Source organism: Suncus etruscus, chromosome 5 (assembly GCF_024139225.1).
Source record: "Suncus etruscus isolate mSunEtr1 chromosome 5, mSunEtr1.pri.cur, whole genome shotgun sequence".
Taxonomy (NCBI): domain Eukaryota; kingdom Metazoa; phylum Chordata; class Mammalia; order Eulipotyphla; family Soricidae; genus Suncus; species Suncus etruscus.
In genome coordinates, this window is record NC_064852.1 from 65,266,288 (window position 1) to 65,294,124 (window position 27,837).

General features: G+C 44.0%; 1 protein-coding gene across 1 annotated transcript in view; it reads right to left on the reverse strand.

The window, feature by feature from the left end:
• The window catches only part of TFCP2L1 (transcription factor CP2 like 1), a 62,315-nt gene that overhangs the window by 16,110 nt on the left and 18,368 nt on the right, over positions 1-27,837 (reverse strand). The window contains exons 3-6 of the mRNA XM_049772859.1: positions 4,954-5,030; positions 4,350-4,455; positions 2,468-2,574; positions 1,211-1,363 (exon numbers count right to left, since the gene is read on the reverse strand). Coding sequence (XP_049628816.1) covers positions 1,211-1,363; positions 2,468-2,574; positions 4,350-4,455; positions 4,954-5,030 — 443 coding nt within the window. The remainder of the gene's footprint in view (positions 1-1,210; positions 1,364-2,467; positions 2,575-4,349; positions 4,456-4,953; positions 5,031-27,837) is intronic.

Below are 27,837 nucleotides of genomic sequence, written 5' to 3' on the forward strand. Positions count from 1 at the left end.
CAAACTTTATAGCCCATTCCAAGTGCCCTCAAAATGAGAGAGGGGAGGCTAGAGATGGCTCTGCTGGTGCAGGATGGTACGACTAGCATTTCCCAGAATGACAAGCTGGTCAAACTTCTGGGCACAGGATTCCACCCCCAAGAATGAGTCAGGCTCCACAATAACCCCACTGCTTCCCAAATCAGGGAAAATCTAGGCAAACAGCAGAGATTAAAAAAAAAAAAAACCCACAATGACAGGTGATTAGAGGGGGCAGATAAACAAGGGAAAGAAAAAGGGACAAAATTTGTGTTTGTAGGGCCGGCAAGATAGCATGGAGGTAATGTGTTTGCCTTGCATGCAGAAGGACGGTGGTTCGAATCCCAGGATCCCATATGGTCCTCCTAGCCTGCCAGGAGCGATTTCTGATGTGGAGCCAGGAGTACCCCTGAGCACTGCCGGGTGTGACCCAAAAACAAACAAAAAGTTAAAAACAAAAACAAAATTTGTATTTGCTTGTTTAGTTTTGAGCCACACCTGGTTCTGGTACTTAATCCTGGCTTCACACTGAGCAATCACTCTTCAGAGGACCATATGGGATGCTGAATGTCAAATCCATGTCAGCTGCATGCAAGGTAAATGCCTTGCCCACTGTTCTATCTTTCAGGCCACAGAATAGGATGTTTTACACCAAAAGAATGCTTTCAGAGAATACCCTTATAAGTTGATCTTTTTTTTTTTTTTTTTTGGTTTTTGGGCCACACCCGGCATTGCTCAGGAGGGCCCGGAGAGATAGCACAGCGGTATTTGCCTTGCAAGCAGCCGATCCAGGACCAACAGTGGTTGGTTCGAATCCCGGTGTCCCATATGGTCCCCCGGGCCTGCCAGGAGCTATTTCTGAGCAGACAGCCAGGAGTAACCCCTGAGCAATGCCGGGTGTGGCCCAAAAACCAAAGGAAAAAAAAAAAAAAAGAATGCTGCAGGCAGAGGGGAACATGACCAAAGGCTTTCAACAGAACCAGAAGTGATCCCTGACTTGGTACCTGTCCACCTGTCCACCTGCATGACCCAGTGCTAGGGAAGAATGAATGTGCCTGAATGCAGCGACAGTGTAGCAGGTAGGACTGCTAAGCGGATGAAAGTAGAGGCTACCATGGTGTCCCAGGATAGCCAGCATGTTGGCATGACTGTGGGTATGGGGTGCAGGCGAGATGCTGTGAAATTGGCTTACCTTGAACACCTTGATCTGGCAGCTGGCCGAGTGCAAGTGCTCCGTGTACTCTCCGTTCTCGTTCTGCTTAAAGGTGTCAATCTGCACTCGGAAAGGCACGCCCTTTTCACCCCCGTGCTTCCGAGGGGTGAACTCTGTGCTGATACAATGTACCTGTAGGAAACAGGGATGCACTGAAGTCCCCAACACCTCTGAAAGTAAAGTTTATCTTTCTGCCTGGCCTGTACAAGGCCCAACCTTGCTCCCTATCCTAACCCCATTCAAGCAGTCAGACCAATGACCTCCTGGTTCCCTGAATCACAAGCAATGCTCTTCCACCCTTGCCCCACTTTTTTCCTTAGCCCTCAAAGGCCTTGCCTGATCAGTCAAGTCCATAGGCCCAGGCCAGAGCCTCATTCTCCATCCTCACCACAGTGAGGAACTACAGACTGCAGAGCAGAGACCATGTAGTTCAGTCCCTGAGAGCCTGGAGTGTGGCTGACTCCACCAGGCCAGTCATGTAGCCAGAAGGCTGGAACCACTTATGCAACTAGGCAGATGTTGCTGAGAAACTTGAGATATTGCTCTAACACTGGGATAATGTTGTCATAATCCTAACTGTATGACTGTCATACTATATCATAATTACAATTTTCAATGTGTAAGAATAATGTAATTATGAGGGAGAAAAACAATCGCCAATTTTCTTCTATAAGGGCCACACATTATAGTTCTTGGATAGTAGTACTGGAGGATTATCACCAGGGCTACAGTCAGCAGTGTGGAGGGCTTTACATGGTCAGTTATGCTTGCAGGCCTACAAGGTTAAAGCCAGAAGTACTAGGTCATGTGGCTGGGCAGTGCCAGGGAGCAAGACATGTGTCTATCTCTCAAGATACCCTTCACTGAGCACATACTATGATCTGGGCATTGCATAATAAACTTATATTCCTGGAGTGGGGTATAGAGAGACTGAGAGGTTCAAAAGGGTGGAGACACCAAGCAAGTGAGCTGACCATACTGAGCTCTCAAGCTCAGTGCCTCAGCTGCCTGGCTTAGATGGTGGTTAACATAGGCTGTCTGTACATCCAATGTTTGGCAATTAATTTATCAAGGAGAAATTTAACTTGAAATGATTTGCACTGGGAAGTGCTTCTTTTCAGAGCTCTGTGACTAAGCACTGAATGTCACTACTTCCTCTACCTCTGTTTCCTTGACTACAGCAGAAAACAGGCAGATATTACAAAAGGCAACCTGCCTCCCACAACCCCCATTTACCTGAATGAATGCTGATGCTCTCTTTGAAGGATCCCACAAAAATTCAACTGTGTTCAGCTGAGTTGGGTTGGCCCTGGGGTCCAAGATACCAACAGACAGTGGGATATCTGTACACACACACAAAAGTGTAATTGTCAGCCATTCCCATGTATTTAGGCAAAGATTCCTATACTTGTGCACGCTAGCCTAGGAAGGACCATGGTTCAATCCCCCAGCATTCCATATGGTCCCCCAAGCCAGGAGCGATTTCTGAGTGCATAGTCAGGAGTAGCCCCTGAGCATCACCAGGTTGACCCCACCCCCCCCCCCAGAAAAGAAAAAAAGACCTATAGCAGGTCCAGATTCCTTAATGACAGTCTGAAATACCAACATTTTTAAGTTTTGCACAATTCCTTTGGCAGCAAGCCTGATATGAATTGCCATGAGGCTCCTTGGAGTCTTTCTCCTACTCTGTGTGAATAGCCACATTATTCTGCTGCAGAAATATTAGTATGCTTCATTCGCTCCAGAAGGGTGACCCAACCTATGGCTTACACACCCAGTGTCACTATAACTCCTAAATTTCTGGGGTTGAATCCACAGTGCTGTGGATAGGGTGCTTGCCTTACAAGCATCCCACCTGGGATAAACCTCTGGCATCCCATATGGTCAGCATCCACCTCCAGGAATGATCCCTGAGCACAGAGCCAGAAGTAACCCCTAAGTATCAATGGGTGTGGCCCCTAAAAACTCCTAAATTCTACCTGGCTATAAGGGTATTGTTAAAGGGTTGCAGTCCATCACTTCGGCCCCCACAAACTCCATTCCCATTGCCCATCTCAGTAATGATCTTCTTCCTTCCTTCCTTCCTTCCTTCCTTCCTTCCTTCCTTCCTTCCTTCCTTCCTTCCTTCCTTCCTTCCTTCCTTCTTTCTTTCTTTCTTTCTTTCTTTTTTTTTTTTTTTGGGCCACACCCAGTAACGCTCAGGGGTTACTCCTGGCTATGTGCTCAGAAGTTGCTCCTGGCTTGGGGGACCATATGGGACACCGGGGGATCGAACCGCGGTCCGTCCAAGGCTAGCACAGGCAAGGCAGGCACCTTACCTTTAGCGCCACCGCCCGGCCCCTCTTTCTTTCTTTCCTTCCTTCCTTCCTTCCTTCCTTCCTTCCTTCCTTCCTTCCTTCCTTCCTTCCTTCCTTCCTTTCCTTCCTTCTTTCTTTCTTTCTTTCTTTCTTCTTTCTTCTTTCTTTCTTTCTTTCTTTCTTTCTTTCTTTCTTTCTTTCCCATCTCAGTAATGATCTTCTTCCTTCCTTCCTTCCTTCCTTCCTTCCTTCCTTCCTTCCTTCCTTCCTTCCTTCCTTCCTTCTTTCTTTCTTTCTTTTTTTCTTTCTTGCCCATCTCAGTAATGATTTCCTTCCTTCCTTCCTTCCTTCCTTCTTTCTTTCTCTCTCTCTCTTTCTCTTTCCTTCTCTCTTTCCTTCTCTCTTTCTCTCTCTTTCTCTCTTTCTCTCTCTTTCTCTCTTCTCTCTTCTCTCTCTTTCTCTTTCTTTCTTTCTTTCTTTTCTTTCTTTCTTTCTTCTTTCTTTCTTTCTTTCTTTTCTTTCTTTCTTTCTTTCTTCTTTCTTTCTTTCTTTCTTTTTCTTTCTTTCTTTTTTCTTTCTTTCTTTCTTTCTTTCTTTCTTTCTTTCTTTCTTTCTTTCTTTCTTTCTTTCTTTCTTTCTTTCAGAATGCTTAGCTAGAGCTTTTCCAAATAGTCCTTACTGAAAGGTAAATGCAGTTACAGGGCTCAGTCATCTCTGGCAGTGCCCATAGAGTTCTACACAGGACAGTAGTGCATAGATGGAAACAGGGCTTCCAACAACATCCAAATAGTATTGGAGCCCTCCTGGTCCAGAAGACTCACCAATGTCCAGGATCCGGTCTCCAGGCCGACTCCACCGCCAGCCCTCCAGTTGCTGGTGCTCCGTGTACTGTAGCCGGCGGTCATGGAATACCACTCGGATGATGCTCTGGAGAAGGGGACAACATGGAACAGATGAGTAGGGGTCAGGGGAGCTCCCGTGCTGCCTTCCCAAGTCAGGGCAAACTTACAGCCCTGACAACTGGAGCTGTCCTTCCAGCTCTGAGCCCCATCAGAACTGCCCTTCTCCAGTTCAAGAGCACTAATAATAAGACTAATGGGGGCATCCATTCTCTCCAAAATTCCAAGTGTTTTACATACCAAAGCAGTCGGTGAATGCCCTTGTGCTCATGAGCAAAACATTTCTTAGGAAACAGCAAAGGCAGATTTGAACTCAGTCTGTTCAATGATCACCCATTGCATCAACAAATGCCACTGCAACTCCTAACTGCCTGTTTGTCCCTTTAGACAATATGCTCCAGAGTTCACCTGCCCCTTGGAAGTATTTCCCAACCACCAGCCCCTTCTGACATGCCTAACCCAACCCCAAATCCCAGTAAGCTCAAGTTTCACTCTCAGCAGGATAGCATGAATCCAGCAGACTTACCTTGACATATTTTGTGTTCAGATCTTGAAAGTCTCCCAGTTTTCGATTCTCCAGCAGTCGAATTTCATAAGACTGACCTGAAGTTGAGGGTTAATGGTACATTTTTTATTTTTAAGTCTTTTCAAATGGGCTTTCACCAACTAGAGAGCATCTAAGCTAGGCTCCCAAGTCTGAGAAGCTCAGAAGAAAGACAAACCAGGGACAATGCAGATGGCTCCCTGGACTGGATACTCCTGGTTGTTCACCTGACCTAACCTAATCCAGACAATACAACACATGAACCCTTGATGAACAGACAGCACATGATAACTTTCAAAGAAACAGAATTCAAAATCATTGCATTAAGTCTATGCAATATACCATCATATTTCTTTATAAAGAATACCTAAATCCTCCCCTAAATAACTGCCATAGGTGCTTGTAGCAAGCAACTTAAAAGGAACAAATGCAAGCCTGTTAAACATTGTCTCTAATTGCAGAATGAAAAGCATTTTTCCAAATTCAAAGAATTTCATATATTTGAAAGGGTGTGGGGATTCTACTTGGTGAACTATTACTAGCACAATTTAGGTAAAGAATATAAATGGATTAAGTTCATCCACAAGGCCAAAAGAAAAAGAAAAACAACAAACTTTAAAATTATTATTGCTAGATGTGTTCCCAACAAATAAGAGAAAAATATTATATATATATATATATTTGAAGGAACTCTTTGCAGATGAAATCAAGTCAAAATATTGGACTAGAGAATACAGTGGGGAATGTGTTTGCCTTGCAGGCAGCCTACCCAAGTATAATCTCCAGTATCCTAAATGTCATCACCCCCCCCCCACATACACACACACACAGCACCATTGATTACTGAGCACAGCACCAGGAAGGAGTTAAGCCCTGAGCAGTGTGATCCCCAAACGAAAACAAAACAAAACAACAACAACAACAAAAAAGAATATTGGGGTGGGGAGAATATCCTGGAGAGGTGAGGTGCATGCAGCCACAGAAATGATAAAAGGTACAGTCATTGGCCAAAGAATGCCTGGAGCCACTGTCACTTTGCAGAAGGCAAAGAACAACTACACCAAGCTTCCTTCCACAGTACATGGCTTGCCAGGCACCCAACTTCTAGCTTCCAGGACTTTGAAAGAACCAATTGTTTTAAGTCGACCTGTGTATAGTCATTTGTTGAACAGTGACTAATGGGGGAACAATAGATTCAGAGATAGATTATTAGTTCCAAATATTCACTGAGCAACAGATCTGCACCAAACACCATAAATCCCACAGATATATATAGGGGTGCAGAGTGAAACCAGGTATTGAAATGAACATCACCAAGCTTAGCATTGAAGTTCCCTTCAGGTCAGGAATGATGTTGACTACACACAGACACCTCTGCTGGTACAAGTAGCAGGCCATGAGCAAGGCAGCCCCAGTACTGACAAAGAACCTCTCACCAGCCAGAAAAATTGAGAAGCCCACACTTTTGTCCTACCTACATGTCCATGTGGAAGAATCTTTACTCACTAAGTCACTGGTAGCTTTCTGCAAAAGTTTGATTCATAGCATGTTTCCGGGCTTGGGAGCCAACACTCTGGCCAGCACAAAAGGCAACTTCCCACACCCTAACAGGTTTGTCCAGAGTCATTCACCTTCCCTGAGGAAGAATGCCAGAATGTTTGGTCTTAAGTGGTCACGAACACTGCGGGAGACTGACCCATGACTCTGCAGACAAGCTTGGTTCAGGGCTACCCACATGGCCTCATCCATGTTCAGCTTTGGAGAGACACCCAGCCTCCCTCCCTGTGCCTGCTTCAACCAAAGCCAAACAACCTCCCCTGCATTCACACATTACAGGGCCATCAGAAAGTTGCTATCTCTGGGCACAGATTAGCCTATAAATGAAATCATATGCGCTGACTCTGTCACAAGCACACAACTCTGCTTGCCTACATCCCTTCTGGACAAAGGTGGGAGCTGTAGTAAATAGGCCCTGTAGAGGCAGTGTATGTGTCTGTTTTGTTTACAATGATCCTGCTTGTCACAGTTATTCAACAACAGTTATTCAACAAACACCTCATCATTACTGCACACACCATGCCAGAAGTGGCATAATCATTGCTGCCACATAATCATTGAGCTATTCCTAAGTCATACCAGTACAGCTTGGGAAGGGGAAGAAGAGTATGATGATAGCATCTCTCTTTTTGGACACCCCCCCCCCAAATAAAACTTGGCAAAAAAAAATCTTATGATTAGGCAGGGAAATGTGGGCCAGAACATGTGAAAGAAAACAGTGTGTCTATCCTCAAAGGCCTGGTAACTCTGAGGTGCATAAGACAGAAAGGAAAAGCACAAATATAAGGCAGAATCCAAATTATCCTCAAATGGGCAACACTCCTCCTAGTGAGAGGCAGAGCTTGAAGAGCGAGCACCTACTGGCATGATTCTATTGCTGAGGGGAAGACTGGATAAGACACTGCATGTGCATATCCATGTGCTGAAAATGTATTTATATTGTGTGTATGAATGTCCTGCTCTCATTAGTCACTCTGACCCTATTCCCTATGATACCTATTTAGTGCCAATGACACCCTAGAAAGGATTTAAAAAAACAGAAGTACAATTCATGCTGATCCTGGTAATAATGATCGTTCATATATTCACAATTTCCCTCCCCTCAAAATTTAAAATTTCCCACAGTGTAACAAGCCAATTTTATTTAATGACTCTCTTGGTGTGAGAGTGGGGACAATGTGGGCAACATGTGGTGGTGTCAGAGCCTACTCCTGAATCTACGTTCAGGGATCATTTCTTTATTTTTTTTATTTTATTTTATTGAAACACTTGTGATCTACAGAATTTCAGATATACAATGAGTCAGGGCCCTTTCCTCCACCAGGAATCATTTCTGAAGTATTCAGGGGACAAAATAAGGTACCAATAATCAAACCTGTGTTGGTAGCATAATAAATCCCTTGTAATATCTCTCTGCCCAATGATTCACTTTTTGGGGATATAGGGGTGGGGAGGTGGAACAGCACGTGGTTATGCTCAGGGCATTCTCCTGGCTCTGTGCTCAGGGATCACATCTAGTGATCGAATCAGTGGACCAGATGAGATGCCAGAGATTAAACCCAGGCAACTGTTGGATCAGGACAAGTGCATCCAAGAAGGCAAGTACCTGTTGTACTATCTCTCTAGTTCCCCACTCCACCCCACCCCATAATTCACTTTTTAGTGTATAACAAGTCTACATATGGGAAACTATGATCATATACCACAAGCTGTTCACTGTAAAAATTTATATAATGTGCAGCTACCAGTGTTCTATATATTGCAACTACTAAGGAAGTGATTAACACCCCAGTTTCTAGTCTGGGTTCTTGTCTGTGCCCACTACTAATGGATAAATGGTGTCTGTTTCTGCATTTGCAAATGTGGGCAATACAATTATCAACTCAGAGGGCTGTGAAAAATCAAAAGCCCATCCAGCAGAGAATGGGTCATTGGCTAATTGCAAAACTTATAATAAGTCTCAATAGGAGGCAAAGAGCAAATCCCCCATCCTGGGTGGGGGCAGGCTGTCTTGTTATACAGCTCTCCCAAACAAAGCCTCCAAGCAATTCCAATGAATTGCTTATTTAGGGTTTTTAGAAAGTCTTTAGGAGAGCTGGATCAATGGTACAGTGGGTAGTACTTTTGTCTTGCATACAGTCAACATGGGTTCAATCTCCGGCATCTCATATGCTCCCTTGAGCCTGTGAGGAATAATTCCTGAGTGCAGAAACAAGAGTAAATTTCTTCGGGGCCGGGCGGTGGCGCTAGAGGTCAGGTACCTGCCTTGCCTGCGCCAACCTTGGACGGACCGCGGTTCAGCGGTTCAATCCCCCGGCGTCCCATATGGTCCCCCAAGCCAGGAGGGACTTCTGAGCGCATAGCCAGGAGTAACCCCTGAGCGTCACCGGGTGTGGCCCAAAAACAAAAAACAAAAACAAACAAACAAACAACAAAAGAAAAAGAATTTCTTCTTGGGATGGGGGTGGGGCAGCGTGAAGCTCAGGGATCACTCTTGGTGGTCTTTGGAGACCATGGGTCACACCCGATGACGCTCAGGGGTTACTCCTGGCTATGCGCTCAGAAGTCGCTCCTGGCTTGGGGAACCATATGGGACGCCGGGGGATCGAACCGCGCGGTCCGTCCTAGGCTAGGCTAGCGCAGGCAAGGCATGCACCTTACCTTTAGCGCCACCGCGCGGCCCCCGCAAATTTCTTTAAATAAAAACTGTTTTGTTTCATTCATAACAACAACAAAAGCCTTCGAAAGGACTGTTACTCTCCAACTTTTTCTAGTCGGCCTAACTCCAACCGTGAAGGAGAAGGGGTAAGTGAGGAGGTCTCTCTATCCTAGCTTGCACAAAGCAGACTGTCCACAAGTCAACAGGTAATAAAATACAGAGGAAGCAAATGGCGGCCCACCAAGAGTACGCCCTCTCCTGGAAGGGTGAAAAAGTCTCTCTTTGCAGGCTCCCATCGTGGCACTCTGAAATTAGGCATTATCAGAAGTCTCCTTAACTTGAAATTCTCAAACTTCTCTCCCTAAGTCTGGTGAGAAAAATTTCTCAGGGCTTCAAAACAGATCTGCTGTAGGGCCTATCTGACTGGCCTTTATGAAGATACCAACCTGTATGTTGTCCATGCCAAAAATATAGCAATCATGCCAAAGGCATGCAGCTAGAATGTTGCATACGCATAGAATATGCTTATGAATCCATTAAAGGGAGGTAGGAGTACCATTGGATATGGCCAAAAAGTTAAACAAAAGAAAAGCTAAGAGTCCATGACAATAGGAAGCATTCCATTATTAATTTCCTCCCATCTTTCTGTTAATGGTAACTCTGAACATTAGTTACCCACACTCATGTCATGGAGCCAAAGGCACCCTAGTATATAATTTAAAGAGGAAAAAAACATAGGAGACAGAAATCAGGCACTGTCAGTATTGCCATTTTCTTTTACTGGTATGTGTGATTTTTTCTTCTTCTGTTTTGGGACCACATCTGGCAATGCTTAGGGGTTACTCCTGACTCTGCACTCAGAAATCACTCCTGGCAGGCTTGGGAGACCATATGGGATGTTGGGGATCTAACCCAAGTCAGCGCATGCAAGGCAAACACCCTATCTGATATGCTCTATTGCTTTAATATAAATGTGGAGATATAAAGCATTAATATAGGCCAGAGTGATAGCACAGCAGTAGGGCGTTTGCCTTGCATGCTGCCAACCTGGGACAGACCCAGGTTCAATCCTTGTCTTCCCATATTGTCCCTCAAGCCTGCCAGGAGCTGTACCAAGCCAAGAAAAAAAATCCCTGAGTGATGCCAGATGTGACCCAAAAAACAGAATAAACAAACAAACAAACAATACAAGGTATTGTTTTTATAACCAACTTTCAGCAGTTTAACTTTATAACAATTACATATAAACCTGCTAGTATAGCAGCTAAGGCATTTACTTTGCATATAGTGTGATCCCCTAACACCAATCATCAGAAGTGAGCCCTGAGCACAGAAGCAAGAGTGAGTCCTGGGTATAGCTGAGTTTTGTTTTATATCTGGGGTAAAAAAGCTTTTGGAAGATAAGACCCACAGTCAATGCTTACGACTGTCAAAAAGTAGAGGAGAAGACCTCCTACCTACCCCAGGAGTGGAGGTGAGCAAAGCAAAGGGAGCTAGAAGAGGTCACAGGCTCACCACACAGGCAGGCAACAGCTAAGCTTTGGCAGACCCTCCCACTTCATTCCATAGGGAAGAGTGGGGGATTCCCTAGCTGAACTGAGGCCCAATGGGAACCACCACCCAGATAGAGAGCTTGGATCTTTGTCCATAGCCCTAAAGGTAATTCAAATAAGTATGGAAGCTTTCCCCAAGCTCCCAGTTGTGCCTGGCCTCCATTCTCTTCCTCTCCTCAGAAGGAAAAGCAGAAGTGGGGAAAGAGGGCAAAGAATGAGAGAAAATAAGAAAGAATATCTTTGCGAGCAAGATGAAATAAAATATATCTCTGAGCCAGACAGGTGCTCAGCAAATCTTTGCTTTCCTCCTTCCTCCCTCTGCCACTCACAATATTTATCATCTAGCCCAGGCTCGCACATTATATAACTTTATTCCCATTAAAAACTACTGTCTCTCGGGCCAGAGAGAGCATGGAGGTAAGGCGTTTGCCTTTCATGCAGAAGGTCATTGCTTCAAATCCCAGCATCCCATATGGTCCCCTGTGCCTGCCAGGAGCGATTTCTGAGCATAGAGCCAGGAGTAATCCCTGAGTGCTGCTGGGTGTTACCCAAAAACCAAAAAAAAAAAAAAATTAAGATAAAAGCTACTGTCTCTCATAAAGGGCTAGTGGGTCATAAGGTCTGTGACAACTACTAATGAGATCTCTGTAATGAGGAAGCAGCCATAGATAATGCAAGAACAGTATGCGGTATTCCAATAAAACTATTAATGGATGCTGAAGTTTGAGCTGAATATAATTCTGACTCTTCCTATAACTCTTTTTTTCATCCCAACTTCTTCCAGCATTTGACATCTGTGCTCCTTGGCTTCCTGTGTGCTGGTTAACTTGAAACTCCCCAACTTGAGCCAGAGAAATAAATAGTCCAGTTGGTACAGCACTTACCTTGCATGCAGCCTACCCAGTTTTGTCTTCATCTTTTCATGTGGTACCCTAGCACTGCCAGAAGTGATACCTGGTGCAGAGCCAGGAATAACCATGAGCATCACCAGATGAAGCTCCCCCCCCCACACCCCAACCACACCAAAAAAGAAACTCCCCAACTAGACTGAAAACTTTCTGAGGATGCAAAATGCCTATGACCTGAACCAGATTTGTGTACACATGAGTATGCACGCATGCGCGCGCGCGCACACACACACACACACACACACACACACACACACCAAGAACCTTAGATAGCAATAACAAGTGTTTTAACTAGTAGAGACAAAATTAGATATAAAACTCCAAAAGCATGTAGCAGAGCAGGAACCAGTCAACCCAACCTGGGGCATGAAAAGATGCTCAGACCCATGATCTAAAACTACCAAATGTAATTACCAATACCCAAGGTCAATAGAAACAAAGAACATGAGAGTAGTAGGAAACATGCCACCTGGTAGGACTAGGGTAAAGGACAGGGAGGGGCAATGCCTATGGTAAAGGGAAGCGGTCAACTAAGAGGAGGAGGTAGTGGTGAAAGGCAGTAAAGTGTTATGCATGAAACCCTTTCAGCAACAATACTATAAACTACAGTGCAAAAATGTATATATTTAAAACAAATAGTCCTCTTATAGAGGCAGACTGGTAAATGAGACACAAACAGGGCTGGGGGCATTAGTAGAGGGACATAGACATGGACATTGGTGAGAGGATCAGTATTGAACTATATTGTGTGCCTAAAACCCATCACAAATAATTTTGTAGTTTTATGGTAACTAAATTTTAAAAACAACAGCTACCAAATTGAAAATACACTGTCAGCTTCATCCATCAGTCTGTGTCTGCCCAAATTTTAACAAGGTAGTACTATCCCACTAAGGAAACCTGGGTTAGTGGGTTCTCACCCATGTTTGCAGCAGATTCACATTCAAAGCTGGCTGGGAATTTTCACAACATCTGCCAATCTGAAAACAAACATAGCCTAGGGCCACAGTTTCACCAGGATTGTAATTGACAGGGCTGCCAGCATAACCTGATTTAAAAAAGCTGTATAAGGCTATTCAGCAGTACTGTTATAGCAAAAGCTGGAAATAAACTGAATAGTCAACAGCATTGCAGACCCAGTCACTAGAGGATGAATAGGGCCTCTACTTCACCAGCCGAGGGGGGGGGGGGATCAAAGTTAGCAATCACACCCCTTGCCCATTGATGGGGTACAGCAAGAAGGACACAGTGACACTAATCAGTGTCCCAAGTGCACAACCTAAAATGACCTCAGAGGCACCCAAACTGAGAATCAGCCCATGATCCCCTGGCCTATCTGCATTCACAACACTGACAATCATGCAAGCTACAGCAAGGCTGAGGACCTGTCCAGATGAAAAAAGAGCGAAGAAAGTGACAACAAAATGCACAGTGCCTCATGCTGGACTGGCTCCTGGCTCAGGCAGGAGAAATGCTAACATGAACAGTCTGGAAACAAGTAGTTGTACTTTAATTTAAGGCAATGAGACCGACTTGATAATATATGTCCTGAGTATGATTCTAGAATTAGAGTTATGCTGAAGAACATTTTGGAGGGGGCACAAGGAATATATTGCTCAGGGGCTTAAGGAATGATAAGGTCACAAGTTCCAACCCCAGTGTGCCCAGCACGAAGCACAAGTCAGCAAAACTATTCGTGAGCAAGTTCTGGTCTCACAAAAAAGTAGGGTTGGGCTGAAGCAATAGAACAATGGGTAGGGAGTTTATCTTGCACGTGGCTGAGCCAGGTTTGATCCCCAGCATCCCATATGGACCTTTCTGGGCACAGAGCCAGGAATGACCCCTGAAGTCTGATGGATGTGCCACAACCCCAAAAAAAGTGGGTGGGGAGCCCAGGCTGGCACTGTAACTAAAAATGATGTGTATCACCATAGCCAGAATGGACAAGCCCTGATGAACATCTCAGTCCCCCCGACCTACATACAAACACAAACTTACATACAAATGAGTGCAGAAACAGGAGTTGTTGAATAATCCATATATAATGAACTCACTACTCTTATCTTTAAATTTTTTATGGGTTGGAGAGAAAGGAGTTCAATAGAGTGCTTGATTTGCATGCAGTAGGCCTGGGTTTGATCTCCAATACCACATACTCAGGACCACTAGGGGCAATTGCAAGCAAAGAACCAGGAGTAGCTTCCAGCATGCCAGACTTGAGTATGACAAAATACTCTTACATTTATAAACCTAATATATTCATGCAATAGTGGTTAAGAAGGATCCTTCCCTTGGGGCTGAAGAGATAGGGAGCTTGCCTGGAGCCTGCTGGGAGAGATTTCTGAACTAACCCCTTAGCCTCACTGGGTATATCCCCAAACAAAAACAAATAAAAGAAGGATCTTCCCCTCTTTTTTTTGTTTTTTTGGGTCACACTCAGCGGTGCTCAGGGGTTACTCCTGGCTTTACGCTCAGAAATCGTTCCTGGCAGGCTCAGGGATTCGAACCACTGTCCTTCTGCATGCAAAGCAAACACCTTACCTCCATGCTATCTCTCCACCTCCCCTCCTTAAATTTTATATGTTCTATAGCATTAAAGTAGTTGGTTTGTTTTGGTTTTTGGTTTTTGGGCCATACCCGGCAGCACTCAGGGTTTACTCCTGGTTCTACACTTAGAAATCACTCCTGGTAGATTCGAGGGACCATATGGGATCTGGGGATTGAACCCAGGTCCATCGCAAGTTGTCCACATGCAAGACAAATGCCCTACCATTGTGCTATCATTCTGGCCCCTTAGTTTATTTTTTAACAAGGAATTAAGATGTGATTCTGAAAAAAATTACAAAATAGCATAATGTGAGAGTGTGTGTGTGTGAAGTGGCCCATTAGTCCCAAACATGTGACCAATATAAGGTGACAATGATGGGTAGTTATATCCCCAGTGTCAGGTTGGCACCCCAAAACTAATCAGATAGGAGGGCACCTGAGTAAAGCAGTCTTTCATGATGTGAGTAGAGCAGCAAGCATGCACAGTTGAGGTCAGACACTGAGTCCTTCCCACCTGGCATCTGAGACCTCTCAGTAACCGACACCAGTGCCCAGAAAAGGGGAGGAAACACAGGTCCTGCAAGGCCCCACTGGGCCCAAGGTGACATGGGAAGTTAGTGGCAAAATCAACAGTCCATGGCCCTACTGGGGAGAAGGCAGTAGGGGGCCTAGTCAGGCTCCAGGGCTTGAATTCAGACCGTCTCACATCCTGCCAAATGCCATATCTCACTCTGCATCTGCAGAATGTTCCATGCATAATAGCTGTAAGGATTAAATGAGACCATGTCTTTCCAGCCTGACACAGACAGGCACTCTACAGGGACGCCAGTGGCACCTCCTCAAAGGTGCCCCCCTAGACTAATCCACTGGCTCTGACCCCATTGTTTCTTGTTCCTCTGGCCTTCATGCCTGCTGCACCTGCTGAAGGACTCAGAATTCAAGGTTGCTCAATGTTATACCACAGAGAGTTGCCCCTTTAATAGCAGCATTAACTGTGGGCCCAGGGGGTTACCTATATGAGGAAACCCCAGCTTTAGTCAGGGCACTACCCAGAGCAGACATACCCCTGTCCAACTCTCCAGGGCAGAGACCAAGAGGTGCTCTGGGAAAATGGTTCTGCCCAGAGAGTGGAACCCAGTATGGGGCATCCTGCTTAGATCACCGTGTTCCCAAGAACAGGAGGCAAGTGCTGGCCAGCCAAGATTTACAGGCCATTTACTTCCCAACAGTTTACTGGCTTAGGTAATTAATGCCACATAAAACATAAATGAGGCCATCATTACCTCAAGAAAGGAGGGCTGAGGGCCAATAAGCCTGTCCTCATGGCAGCCAGACCTGGTTTGATCCCCAGCATCCTATATGGTCCCCTGAACACTGCTAGAAGTGATTCCTGGGCACAGAGCCAGGAATAATGGCTGAAAATTGCCAGATGTGGTCCAAAATTAAAAAAAAAAAAAAAAACATAACAGAGAACATTCTTGTTTGAAATGTGCTTCTCAGAAAAGGTCTGCTGTCCACAAACCTAAATCCTGGTCCTACGAATCTATTATCTCCCTGATCTTGAGCACTGAACCTCTGAGAAGCCCTTTATGAATGTCAGGAACTAAACTCCCAGCCAGGTTCAATATCAATCCCCAACAAATATTTGGAAGATAGTAAGTATAAGAATGCATCAAAAGCGGGGCCGGAGAGATAGCACAGCGGTGTTTGCCTTGCAAGCAGCGGATCCAGGACCTAAGGTGGTTGGTTCGAATCCCAGTATCCCACATGGTCCTCGGTGCCTGCCAGGAGCTATTTCTGAGCAGACAGCCGGAGTAACGCCTGAGCACTGCTGGGTGTGGCCCAACAAAACAAAACAAACAAACAAAAAAGAATGTATCAAAAGCAAAATTGTCCACCATGTATCAAAGACTTATCAGACAAAGGGCTGGGGCAGGGTAAACTTAGGATGCTGATCTCCCATGAAGTATCATGCAGCATCCATATGAAGATGTGCTGAAATCAAGGATGGAGGGTTCCACATCAAAAACTAAGTGACAAGGGAACAGAGCAGTAGCTCAGCAGGTAGGGCCTTTGCCTTGCATGTAGCTAACCCAGGTTCAATCCCCAGCATCCCATATGTTCTCCAAAGCCTGCAAGGAGTAATTTCTGAGTGGTGCCAGGTGTGGCCCAAAAAGCATACAAAAAAAAACAAACAAAAAGTGACAATAGTACTGAATTTATTTTTGTTTTTGGGCCACACCCGATGGTGCTCAGGGGTTACACTTAAAAATCATTCCTCGGGTCCGGAGAGATAGCACAGCGGTGTTTGCCTTGCAAGCAGCCAGTCCTGGACCAAAGGTGGTTGATTCGAATCCTGGTGTCCTATATGGTCCCCCGTGCCTGCCAGGAGCTATTTCTGAGCAGACAGCCAGGAGTAACCCCTGAACACTGCCGGGTGTGGCCCAAAAACCAAAAAAAAAAAAAAAAAGAAATCATTCCTGGCAGGCACAATGAACCATATGGGATGGCGGACCATATGAGATGCTGGGATTTGACCATTGTTGGTCCTGGGTCGGCTTGTTGCTACGCAAACGCCCTACCGTTGTGCTATCTCTTTGGCCTAATAATACTGAATTTAACCCACAGGATAAAATAAATACCCACCAGTCTACAGACCTAATAAATAAGAACACTGATTAATGGTAGAGAAGATGTGCTTTCTTTTTTTTTCTTTTTTTCTTTTTTTTAGTTTATGGGTCATACCCAGCAGGGCTCAGGGGTTACTCCTGGCTCTATGCTCAGAAATCACTCCTTGCAGGCTAGGGGGACCATATGGGATGCTGGGATTCTAACCACTATCCTTCTGTATGCAAGGCAAATGCCTCAATCTCCATGCTATCTCTCCAGCCCCGAAGATGTGCTTTCTTAAATAGCATTCCAATTCCTAGACAGAGGGAAAAGAAAATAAAATGAAAACCCCATGAGTTAAAAACACTTCAGTAAAAATTGTCAGATGGGGACATAAAGGCAGTCCAGGAGTAGGTGCTTGCCCTGTACACAACCAAACCTTGTCACTGCATATGGTCCCTCAAGTACCCACCTCCCCAGTAATGATCCCTGAACCAGAAGTGATCCTGAGTACCAATGGGTGTGGCCCAAACCTTCCCCAAGTCCTCACTCTCCATTTAAAAAAAGAATTTGAAGAGACAAGAACCCAATAAAAGGGGCCGGGCGGTGGCGCTAGAGGTAAGGGCCTGCCTTACCTGTGCTAGCCTAGGATGAACCGCGCTTCGATCTCCCGGTTTCCCATATGGTCCCCCAAGCCAGGATCGACTTCTGAGCGCATAGCCAGGAGTAACCCCTGAGCGTCACCGGGTGTGGCCCAAAAACAACAACAACAACAACAAAAGAACCCAATAAAAAATACAATTTGTCAATATTTGAAGGTAATCAAATACTTGGAGTACATTCCAAGTATCTCCCCTCCCAAAGATATTCATGATATTTACTCATTACAAAAGGCAAATTCTAACTTGGAAATGGAGAAACCCTGGAAGCCCTACCAAATCCTCAAGGTCACCACTATCAATAGCAAGCAAGACAAAGAAGACAACAGCAAAACAGATCACATTTCTGTCTCCAAATGGCAATGGCCTGGCACAATGTGTATACATACACATATACACAACTTATACATAACCTCAATCTCAGCTTCAGACACTCAGGCAAATCCAAATTGAAAATCAGTCGCCAAGAAAACTGAGCAGCAAGAAGTCTGAGTCACAGAAAACAAGGCTAGACTAGGGGCCGGAGAGATAGCATGGAGGTAAGGCATTTGCCTTGCAGTCAGTGGTTCAAATCCCAGCGTTCCATATGGTCCCCTGAGCCTGCCAGGAGCGATTTCTGAGCATAGAGCCAGGAGTAACCCCTGAGCGCTGCCAGGTGTGACACCACCACCCCCAAAAATAAAACCAAGGCTAGACTGAGAGATCCAGATTGGAGGACTAAGAAGACATGATAGTAAATGTCCATAGTCTACTGGCATCTGATTGGAAGAGAACAGGCAAGGAGCGGAAAAACCTGCAAACTAGCAGTAAAGATGGTAGTCAAATAAATAGTATAACAATGGAACTACTTACTTTTAGTAATTGTGCTATGATCAGATATGATGTTAGCATATGAGAAGGTGGGTGAAAGGTATAAAGGGGGAAGGAGGGAAAGTACAGCAGGTAGGGAGCTTGCTTTGCACACAGCCAACCTGGGTTGAATCCTTGTCATCCCATATGATCTCCCGAGTACCACTAGGAGTAATTCCTGGGTGCAAACTAGGAATTACTCCTTGAGTATTTCTGGATGTGGGCCAAACTCTGCCCCAAAAAGGGGTATAGAAGAACTCTCAATCATATTTTTGACACTCTTCTTGAAATCTAAACTAGTTCTATTTTCTCTGTACTGGCCCCAAATTGCACTACCCCTCTAGACAACATGATGGCAAATGCTGCTGATAGGGATCCCAGTACAATAGGAACCCCCCACCCCCCACACATAATCACTACTGACTAGTCTTTGGTCCACTGAACTCTGAATAAGAGATTTTTTTAATTGTTTGATGTAGGAATGGTAATTCTCTGCTATTTTATTATTCATGTTTACTGCTGATTCGTGTAAAATTCATATTTTTTTGCAAGCCGAACTATAATATCTGACCATACTGCCTAAGGGAATTTTTTTTGTTTCCTTTTTGAGGCCACACCAGTGATGCTCAGGGATTACTCCTGGATCTGTACTCTGGAATTATTCCTGATAGTCTTGGCGGGTGGGAGGGGCATATAGGCTGCCAGGGATCAAACCTTGGTTGGTCACATACAAGACAAATGCCCTACCCACTGTCCTACCATTCTGGTCCCAGTTGAAGAGAATCCTTATCTATTAAGAGGAACAAGATGAGGAACAGGAGCAATAGTACAGTAGGTAAGGCGTTTGCCTTGCACATGGCAGAACCAGATTCCATCCCCAGCATACCATATGATCTCAACCCAAGCCTGCCAAAAGTGATCTCTGAAGGCAAAATGAGCAGTAAGTCCTGAACAGTCAGATGTAGCCCAAAAGCAAACAATCAAAAGTGAGCAAGATGAAACTACAGATTTACAAAGTAGAAACTACACACAATTCTGTCTAATACAATAGCTCTTGAATAGAAAAATGGGCAATGTGGGCTTGCTTTGCACGGGGCCAACCTAGGTTTAATCCCCAGCATCCATATGGTCCCTGTGCACTGTCAGGACCAATTCCTAAGTGCAGAGCCAGAAGTAACCACCCCCTGAGCATCACCGAGTGTGGCTACAAAAATAAAAACAAAAAAATTTTATAAAGAGAGAAATATGGGCAATGGAGGGCCAGAGATGGAGCTCGGCAGTGAAAACCTGCCTTGTATGTATGAAGTCCTGGTTTGATTATTAGTAGTAAAAAAGAAAAAGAAAAAAGAAAAGAAAAAGCATATCAGAGAGATAGCTCAACAGGCTGGAACACAGACTTTGTATACAATAGGCTTATATTCATACTGCAGGGTCCACCAACTATGTCAGGGTATGACCTCACTTCTATAATAGAGCTGGATAAGGGAGGGAGGGAGGGAGGGAAGGATGGAGAGAGGAAAGGAGGAAGGAAAGCAGGGAGGGATTCTAACTCATCTATGGAATATAAGAAAAATACGAAGCAGGGCCGGAGAGATAGCATGGAGGTAAGACGTTTGCCTTTCATGCAGGAGGTCATTGGTCCGAATCCTGGCATCCCATATGGTCCCCCGAGCCTGCCAGGAGCGATTTCTGAACATGGAGCTAGGAGTAACCCCTGAGCGCTGCCGGGTATGACCCAAAAAACAAAAACAAAACAAAACAAAACAAAACAAAACAAAAAATAAATATATATATTTATATTTATTTATATATATATATATATATATATATATATATATATATATATATATATATATATATATATGGAACAGTGGACCAAGTGGTAAGGCATCTGCCTTGCCCGCGCAAGCCTACGATGGATCACTGTTCGATCACCCAATTTCTGAGCGCATAGCCAGGAGTAACCCCTGAGTGTCATGGGGTATGGCTCAAAACACACACACACACAAAAAAAGAAGAATAAAAGACGATATGGTAATAATACCCAGAGACAATAGAGATGAGACCTGGAAGGACTAGCCCATGAATGAAACTTACCACAAAAAGTGATGAGTGCAGTTAGAGAAACAACTGCACTAACAACTACCACAACAATGATACTGAGAGAGAAATGGAATGCCTTGTCCTGAAGACAGACAGTGGGTGGGGGTGGGGAAAATGGGGGACATTGGTGGCAGGAAAGTTGCACTGATAAAGGGGGGGAGTGTACATTCTATGAGTGAAACCCAACTACAAACATTTTTATAATTACAATGCTCAAATAAAGAAATTATTTTAAAATTGTATATGCATATATATTATATATTAAAAAGTGCCTCTATGGGCTGGATAGATAGCACAGTGGTAGGGTGTTTGCCTTGCACATGGCCAACCCTAGACCGACTAGGTCTGATTCCTGGCATCCCATATGGTACCCCCAGCCTGCCAAGAGGAATTTCTGAGTGCAGAGTCAGGAGTAACCCCTGAGCCCGCTGGGTGTGGCTCAAAAACAAAACAAACAAACAAACAAACAAAAAAGTACCTCTTGTGAAGCAAACAGATGGGAGTGGGTGTGGGGAGAGGTACTGGGATAGGGGTTGAAAACCTGTATGCCTGAAAACCAATCGTGAATAATTCTGTAAGTTTACAGTGACTGTATAAAAAAGATTAAATTAAAAGAAAAAATAAGGGCCTGGAGAGATAGCACAATGGTGTTTGCCTTGCAAGCAGCCAATCCAGGACCAAAGGTGGTTGGTTCGAATCCCAGTGTCCCATATGGTCCCCCGTGCCTGCCAGGAGCTATTTCTGAGCAGATAGCCAGGAGTAACCCCTGAGCATCGCCGGGTGTGACCCAAAACCCAAAAAAAAAAAAAAGAAAAAAGAAAAAATAAGATTGGTGATAGCACAAAAACACAATAGGTAAGGCATTGCACTGTCTTGCACACCGTCAATCCCCAGCATCCTATGTGGTCCCCTGAGCACCACCGGGTGTGGCCCCCTCCCAAAAAAGAAAACAAAACAAACAAAATAAAAAGATAAACTTTCTGGGGCAGTCAATGTCCAGCTAAATAGGGCCTTCCAAACCAAACAGCTAAAGTCTCTATGTTCCCCTCACTCCCAGGACTCTACAAGAATCAGCATCTATGGACCACCTTGGAGAACTGCTCCACCCTCTATCTGCCTCAGTTTACAAAAGAGATCAATAAGAAAATGGAAAGATGGAACTAGAGTGACAGTATACAAGTAGGGTGCTTGCCTTGCACACAGACAACCTAAATTCAATCCCTGGCGTCCCATATGGTTTCTCCTCAGGAACTACCAGAAGTGATTTCTGAGTGCTGGCCCAGGAGTAACCCCTGAGCATTGCTGGATGTGATCCAACCCCCAAAACATACAAAAAAAATGTCAAGACTATATTGAAAAACTATGTGTGTGACCCATAGCAAGCCTCACGAGCATCAGTTTACCACCTAAAATACAGGAAAGTAGGAAGAGGAGGACAGGCTACATCTTTAATTTATTCATGTTATATCATATCTTATAAAAATGTATGCTCTCATACATCTGTCTGCAGGTGAAAGATTCTGAGAATCTAACTTTTCAGGAGATGCTAGTCCATGAAACACATTTTCAGTAGCAATGAAACCTCAGGATACATCTCTTGAGCTGAAACTGCAGGGCACATCTAAAATCACCATCACCACCCCACACATATACAAAAGGTTGAGCAAATACCAAAGAACCAGGTGAACAAGCTCACATTTTATAGGTATCAGTTTTAATAACCAAGAAAACTTGGGGCCCGGAGAGATAGCACAGCGGCATTTGCCTTGCAAGCAGCCGATCCAGGACCAAAGGTGGTTGGTTCGAGTCCCGGTGTCCCATATGGTCCCCCGTGCCTGCCAGGAGCTATTTCTGAGCAACGCTGGGTGTGGCCCCCAAAAAAAAACACCAAAAAAAAACAAACTTAAGGGCCTATGGTAATAAGACAAGCACATCCACACTCCCAAACAAACAAACAAAACAGTATGCAGATGGGCTGTAGAGAAGCAGGGGGACATCTACCTTGGCTGCAGTTGACCCTGGTTCAATTATCCAACATCATAAGGAGTGATCTCTGAACACAGAGCCAGGAATAAGCCCTTGACACCACCCCCCCCAAACAAAAGTTGATATAAAGGCTTTACCTGGGTTTGGTTATTTACCTTCTCTAGAGGGTCTCAATAAAACTTTTCTCCTAGTACTAAGCCCTCAGCTTCAAGGAAGACAAAAAACAAGGGAAGTATTCAAGCCAAGAATAGGAAAGGAGTGAAATATTTCCAATATCTGCACCTTGGTCTCCTTCCAACAAATAAGAATTACCTTCTCTTGCTTGCCTTCTCCAACACACCTACCAGGTCTCCCAAACAAGGAAGGCAGACCCCTTACTGTCCTGAGACTTCAAGAAGCATTACCCACTGTGAATCCCTAGAATAGGTAATGGTCTCTGTTGCCCTCAGAGACTCAGTGTCTCCTAAGCCAGATGGAAGCTTCCCAGGCATGGTCACTGGCTGAAGAATGGTAGAAGATGGCCAAGAACTCTCAAATCTGCCTGAGTATAGAGCACCTGACTAGACACAGGACAGGTCTTCAGCTTTCAAGGTCAGGAACCATAAGTTCAGAGGAGCAAGAATCACATGTTGGGGCTGGCGAGATAGCATGGAGGTAAGGCGTTTGCCTTGCATGCAGAAGGATGGTGGTTTGAATCCCAGAATCCCATATGGTCCCTCGTGCCTGAGCATAGAGCCAGGAGTAACCCCTGAGCACTGCCAGGTGTGACCAAAAAAATAATAAAATAAAATAAAATAAAACAAAACAAAAAAAGAATCACATTTTATTTCCAAGGAACCATCCGTTTCTGGAAGATGTAAACAGCAATAACTTAAAGTCACTTGCTCACCCCTGAATATACCTAATTTCCAGTCACTGGAGTGGTTAGTGGGAACACATTCCTCCCCTTCAAACAATGCAGGAATCACAGGAGACTGATACGATATCCAAGGACCAAGTACTACCCTCAAATCCCTCCCAGAAAAGATTTCATGAGACTATCAGGGACTATACATGTGCACAGAGCCAGATGTAAACCCTAGCTGGGTGTGGCCCCAAAACAAAACAAAAACCAAATAAAATGCATAAAGTGCTGGTGGTTCAGGCCCAGTCTCCTACCAGAGCAGGCAATTCATCAGTGTGAAATTGCAGGGACAGAGTGAGATTCAAAAGCTCCAGCAGAAACTTCTAAATTATACTTGAGTTAGACCAAGGACACAAAATACAACTTGGCAGCATAATAACAAAGAAAGAGAAAGTTCCTGGTAAGTTCAGTTTCAGGCCCAGATTACCAGAGTTGTCTTGTGATGGGGCAGGCCAGTTCCTGTTCTGCTAGAGCTAGAGAGTTCAGTATACCACTCACCCACATCCATTTCTACTTGTTTTCATCAGCTCAACCTACAACTGATTTCAGAGAAGTTTCACAGCCATGCTAAATCTAATCAGTCAGAGATACCATTGGTGGCTAATCATTCTATTTATACAGCCATGGGAGTACGGGGATACATACGCAATTACACAACATCGCCAAAATTCACAATACTAAAAGTCCAATAGTAGGAAGACAGAAAATAAGATGGGAAAGTTTTGTAGAAGCCCATTAAGCTCAATTAGCAAAAACAATAGTATGGAAGGCCCAATTAGCACCTAACAGCTCAACAAAACATAGGACAATAACTTCAGTAATATCATAATGATATGTATGTTGTAACAAGCAACATAAAGGTAAAGATTTTGTGCCTGTTAAGAGGGACATCTGGGGGGATGGGTGGAAAACTTGGTGCAGTGGTGGGAGAAGGGTCACACTGGTGCTGGAGCTGATATTGGAATATTGAATACCTGAAATGACTGCATTATGAACAACTTTGTAAATCACGATGTTTAAATAAAGTTACAAATGGAGGAAAAACAACAAAGGAGGGAACTTGTTGCTTAGAAACAGAGAGAAGCTTCTTAATATATATTACATTTGTCTTATATATCAAAACCTTGACTGCTACATAAAATGACCAGAAGGCCTAGAAGATTGGCTCCCATGAAAAAAATAGCTCAAGAGTGTATATTGGTGGCTACCTTGCATGTGTGAAAACCTGGGTTCAATCCCTGACATCAAAATAAAGAGAAAGTGGATAATAGTTTGAATCAGTGTTACTCAACTTGTTTTTGCTATGGCTCCCTTTTAACTGTTTCCTTCCTATGAAGTTCTAGTACTGCCAGTTACCCCCTATTGTAATGCTGTGACCCATTTCCATTACTTGATTTTCATCTGTGGCCCCTTTCAAATAACCTAGGGCTAATAGGAGATACATATTGCCTCTGGCTGACAAACACTAGTATGAACTAAGAGAAAGTGCAGTTAGATAAGAGAAAGAAAGGGGGGGAAAGCAGCAGCTCAGACCAGGAGCCAGAGAGATGAAGCAAATATTAGAGCATATGCCCAGCACACTCCAAATTCAGTCCCCAGAACTTGGTGACAACCCCCTGTAACCCTGCCCAGCACCACTAGGTGTGGCCCCAGTGCCACACCTAAAAAAAAAATAAAATAAAAATTGTAGGGGCCAGTAGGGCATTTGCCTTGGATACAGCCAACCCAGGTTAGATCCCTGACATCCAGTAGAGTTCCCCAAGCCTGCCAGGAGTAATTTCTGAGTGCAGAGCCAGGAGTAACCCCTGAGCGCCACCAGGTATGGACCCAAAAAAATCCAAATATAAATAATAATAAAAATGTTCATGCTATCAACAGGGATTGGCAATGTGGCTTAGTGATGAGATTCATGCCTTGCATATATGAGGCATAAGATTTGACAGTCCACACCACAAAAAAAAAAGGAGGGAAGGGGACAAAAGGGGAGCAGAGGAGAAAATTGAAGAGGAGAGGAGAGAAAGAGGAGAGAAAAGGAGAAGAGAAGGGAGGGGAGAGGGGACAGGGAAGGGAAGGACAGGGGAGGAGAAAGGTGGGTAGAGACTGGAGGGAAGGAGTGAGGAAAGGAGTAGAGGGGAGGGGAGGAGAGGAGAGAAGAATTTGCTTATATAGTAGTAAGATGGATAGACATGGAGAGTATAGTGATGAATGAATTGAGCCAGAGGAAGAGGGACAGAATGATCGCACTCATTTATGAGTATAAAATAAATAGCATGGTAATAATACCCAAAGACAATAGAAACAAGGGCCAAGAGGGTCAGTCCATAGTAGATGCTTGCCACAAATGGACAGGGAGTGCAGTTAAGACAGGACTCAGAAGGGACCACTATAACAAACAGAGTTGGAAATGATCATTTTGGACAAGTGATGATACCCTTTTAGTAACAGTTTTGAAAATCGCAGGGCTTATGAGGATAAAAAGAAAAAGATAGAAGATGGCCGGAGTGATAGTGCAGCAGCAGAGCACTTGCCTTGCACATGGCTGACCCAGGATGGACCTCAGTTTGATCCCCAACATCCAATATGGTCCCCCAAACTAGGAGCAATTTATGAGTGCATAGCCAGGAATAACCCCTGAGCATCACTGGGTATGGCCCATAAAAACAAACAAACAAAACGATAGAAGAAAAGTGTCTGCCACAGACATTTCCAATTCACAGGACCTTCTTGAACTGGATCACAAAGTATTACATTTTCATTAGTCCATGACCAAAATATAACTGAGGGAACTGGAGAGAGATTACAGTGGGTAGGGTGCTAGCATTGCACATGGCTGACCCAGGTCTAATCTTCAATATCTCACAAACTTATTTATTTTGTTTTGTTTGGGGGTCACACCAGGCAGTGCTCAGATGTTAATCCTGGCTTTACACACAGGAATCACTCTTGGAGGTGCCCAGGGGACCAGGTGGAATGCTGGGGATTAAACCTGGGTTAACTGAATACAAGGCAAGAACCTCACCAACCCTACCCCTGTATTATCTCTCTGGCCCCACCAGGTTTTTTCCCCATTCATCAGCTTGCTTCCTTTATAGGTGAAATCACCCAATTATTTGTCTTTATTCTTCTGATTGATTTTGCCTTACCTAATTTCACATTATTTCTACTTGTGGCAAGTGGTAACATTTCATTATATATATTTATATATATGCATAAGTCCTCATTGTGCATCTATACCACTTTTTTATCCAATTATCTATTGATGTACACTTCTGATGTCTCCATAATCAATACTGCCTTAAACAATGTATATACATATAATTTTTCAAGTTAGTAATTTAATATTCTATGAATAGATACCTAAAAGTGGAATTGCTGGACCAGATGATAATACTATTTTTTCAATTTTTGGAGAAATCACCATACTGTTTTCCAAAATGTCTGCACTGATTTACTTACCCACCAACAGTATCTGAAGGCTCCTTTCCTCCACATCCTCACCAACGCTAATAGTTACTCATCTTTTCAATGTGAGACACTTTCATTAGTACAAAATATTTCATTGTCATAGTGATTTGTCCTTGCATTTATTTCCCTTATAAGAAATCATGTGTATTTTTCTGCATGACCTTTAACCATCTGTATGTCTTCAGAAGTATCTATTCAGATCTTCTAACCTTTCGTAAATATGGGTTTGTGTTTTTGTTGAGTTGCATGAGCTATTTATATACCTTAGACAACAAACCTTTATCATATATTGGATATACAAATATATTCTCCCACTCATTCTAGAAATGCTTTCTTTCACTTATAGAAGTTTTTTTTTATTGTAAGAATTTATTCAAGAGACAAAACACTTTATAGAAGTTTTTACCTGATGTAGCCACATTGTCTCTTTTTACTTTTATTTCTCCACTATTAGGGCCAACTACCTCAAAGGCACCTCCAATACTGACATGTAATAAATTCCCTATGTCTATCTATGGCTTTGGGTTTTATATCCCGAAGGCAGAAGGATAAAAAAAAGCATATATTAATATAAGAATGCCTTATATTTTCCCCCATTAATCATGAAGGGTTAAGATAAATGTGCTGGGCCAGAGAGAGAGCACGGAGGTAAGGTGTTTGCCTTGCATGCAGAAGGACGGTGGTTTGAATCCTGACATCCCATATGGTCCCCTGAGCCTGCCAGTTGTGATTTCTGAGCATAAAGCCAGGAGTAAACCCTAAGCGCTACCAGGTATGACCCAAAAACCACACACACACACACACACACACACACACACACACACACACACACACACAAAAAAGTGCTGACAAAGTTAGGGGGAAAAAAGTAAACACCCCTTCATTCAAAGCAATTACATATTACAGATACTGTGCAAAGATAAATACTGAGCAAGACACCCAAAGGTTTCAGCCTTCAAGTAGCTTATTTATATTTCAGGTTCGGAAGAGATGGCGGATAATAGGCAAGTAAAGAAATGCTTATGTTTCATAAACACATATCAGGAGCCAGAGCGATAATACAAGA